The sequence below is a fragment of the Trichinella spiralis genome (assembly GCF_000181795.1).
Source record: "Trichinella spiralis strain ISS 195 chromosome Unknown Scfld1261, whole genome shotgun sequence".
In the NCBI taxonomy this organism is placed as follows: Eukaryota; Metazoa; Nematoda; class Enoplea; order Trichinellida; family Trichinellidae; genus Trichinella; species Trichinella spiralis.
Window position 1 is genome coordinate 1 of NW_003528200.1, and position 1,317 is coordinate 1,317.

Consider the following 1,317-nt stretch of genomic DNA (forward strand, 5'->3'; position numbering starts at 1 on the left):
TCAGCATTGTGGGTTACTGTTTATTGCCAATGGTACTTCTTTCTACAGTAGCTGCCATTTTTTCTTTCAAGTAATTTTTTAAAATTGTTTTTAAGTGTTTCAAATTCATTTTTTAAGGGATACAGTTGGCTTGGCAATTTCTGCTTTTGCCGTTCTTTGGTGTAGTGCATCTGCTTCAAAGCTGTTTGTTACCGCACTTGTAATGAACAATCAGTGGATGCTTGTTGCATATCCATGTTTTTTGCTATATGGTGTATTTGCTTTATTAGCAGTATTTTGACGTGTTCAGTATATTAAATACTCTTGAATTAATCAATACAGTATGAAATATTTCTTACGTTTTTCTGCTGTATCTAAAAAATTTCTGTTGCAACAATTTTTTTCCAACAAAATCAGCATGTTTATGTTTTAAATATTTTGACGGTGATCACATTTTGTCAATTTCTGCTACAATCTGAATTTGAAATACAATTTGCTGCTGAATATTAATAAATTAAGTTGAGATAGGGATAAAATTTATAAAGGCATAGTGTAAAAACCTGCTATTGTTTATTATGGCTTTGTTATTGAAAATTTTATTTGTAATAAATGCAAATTTCTGAAAAAATATTTTCAATTAAGAAATGGACGTTTAATTATTTATTTTGTAAAGCATGGTAAGTGGTGTGGAACTGGTCATTTGATTTTGAAAATTGAAAGAATTTTATTCTTAATATTGTTTTGATATACGGAGTTTCATCGACGTAAAGGAATAACACAATTTTTTAATAAAATGAAAATATTGTGAAATAATATTTATCAGTGTCATTGAAATTTGAAAATATTTAATTTTCTGATTAAATTTTAGAACTGTTGCATTTGGAAGTGAATTATCAAAGACATTCATCACACTTTTTTCCTAAAACAAAATTGTTAATTAAATTTTGAAAATATTGTAAAATTTACCTTTTTTGATTATAGTTTCTGTAAATTTATAATAAAAACTGTCCGAAGATTTCTTCTGCAAATTATTGAAAAGATTTTTTAATTCATAATCGGTCATTGTCGATTGAAGGTACATGTTTACACCAATTGTATTATTCGCTCTTCTTCTGAAAAGTGAAATAAAAATTGAATTAAAAAAAATATATAATCATATAGCATACCGATAGCATTTTATGTTGGAAGATTGATACTTGTGGCAGAATAATGGCAAACGTACGTTCATCTCCATTATAGCGGTAAGTATCTGAATATATCAGAAAAAAAAATTTCATTTCAGAATAATAAATTTAAAAAAGTTTTTCCTACGTCAAACTGAATAGCTTTGTTGAACCC

General features: G+C 26.8%; 1 protein-coding gene across 1 annotated transcript; it reads left to right on the forward strand.

The window, feature by feature from the left end:
* Positions 1-117: 117 nt before the first annotated feature.
* Positions 118-280, forward strand: Tsp_15007 (protein YIPF5; the record flags this gene model as incomplete). Its single annotated transcript, XM_003370056.1, has 1 exon — positions 118-280. A coding segment is annotated over one exon (163 nt), but the record flags the coding sequence as incomplete, so codon positions are not given.
* Between the last annotated feature and the right edge of the window lie 1,037 nt (positions 281-1,317).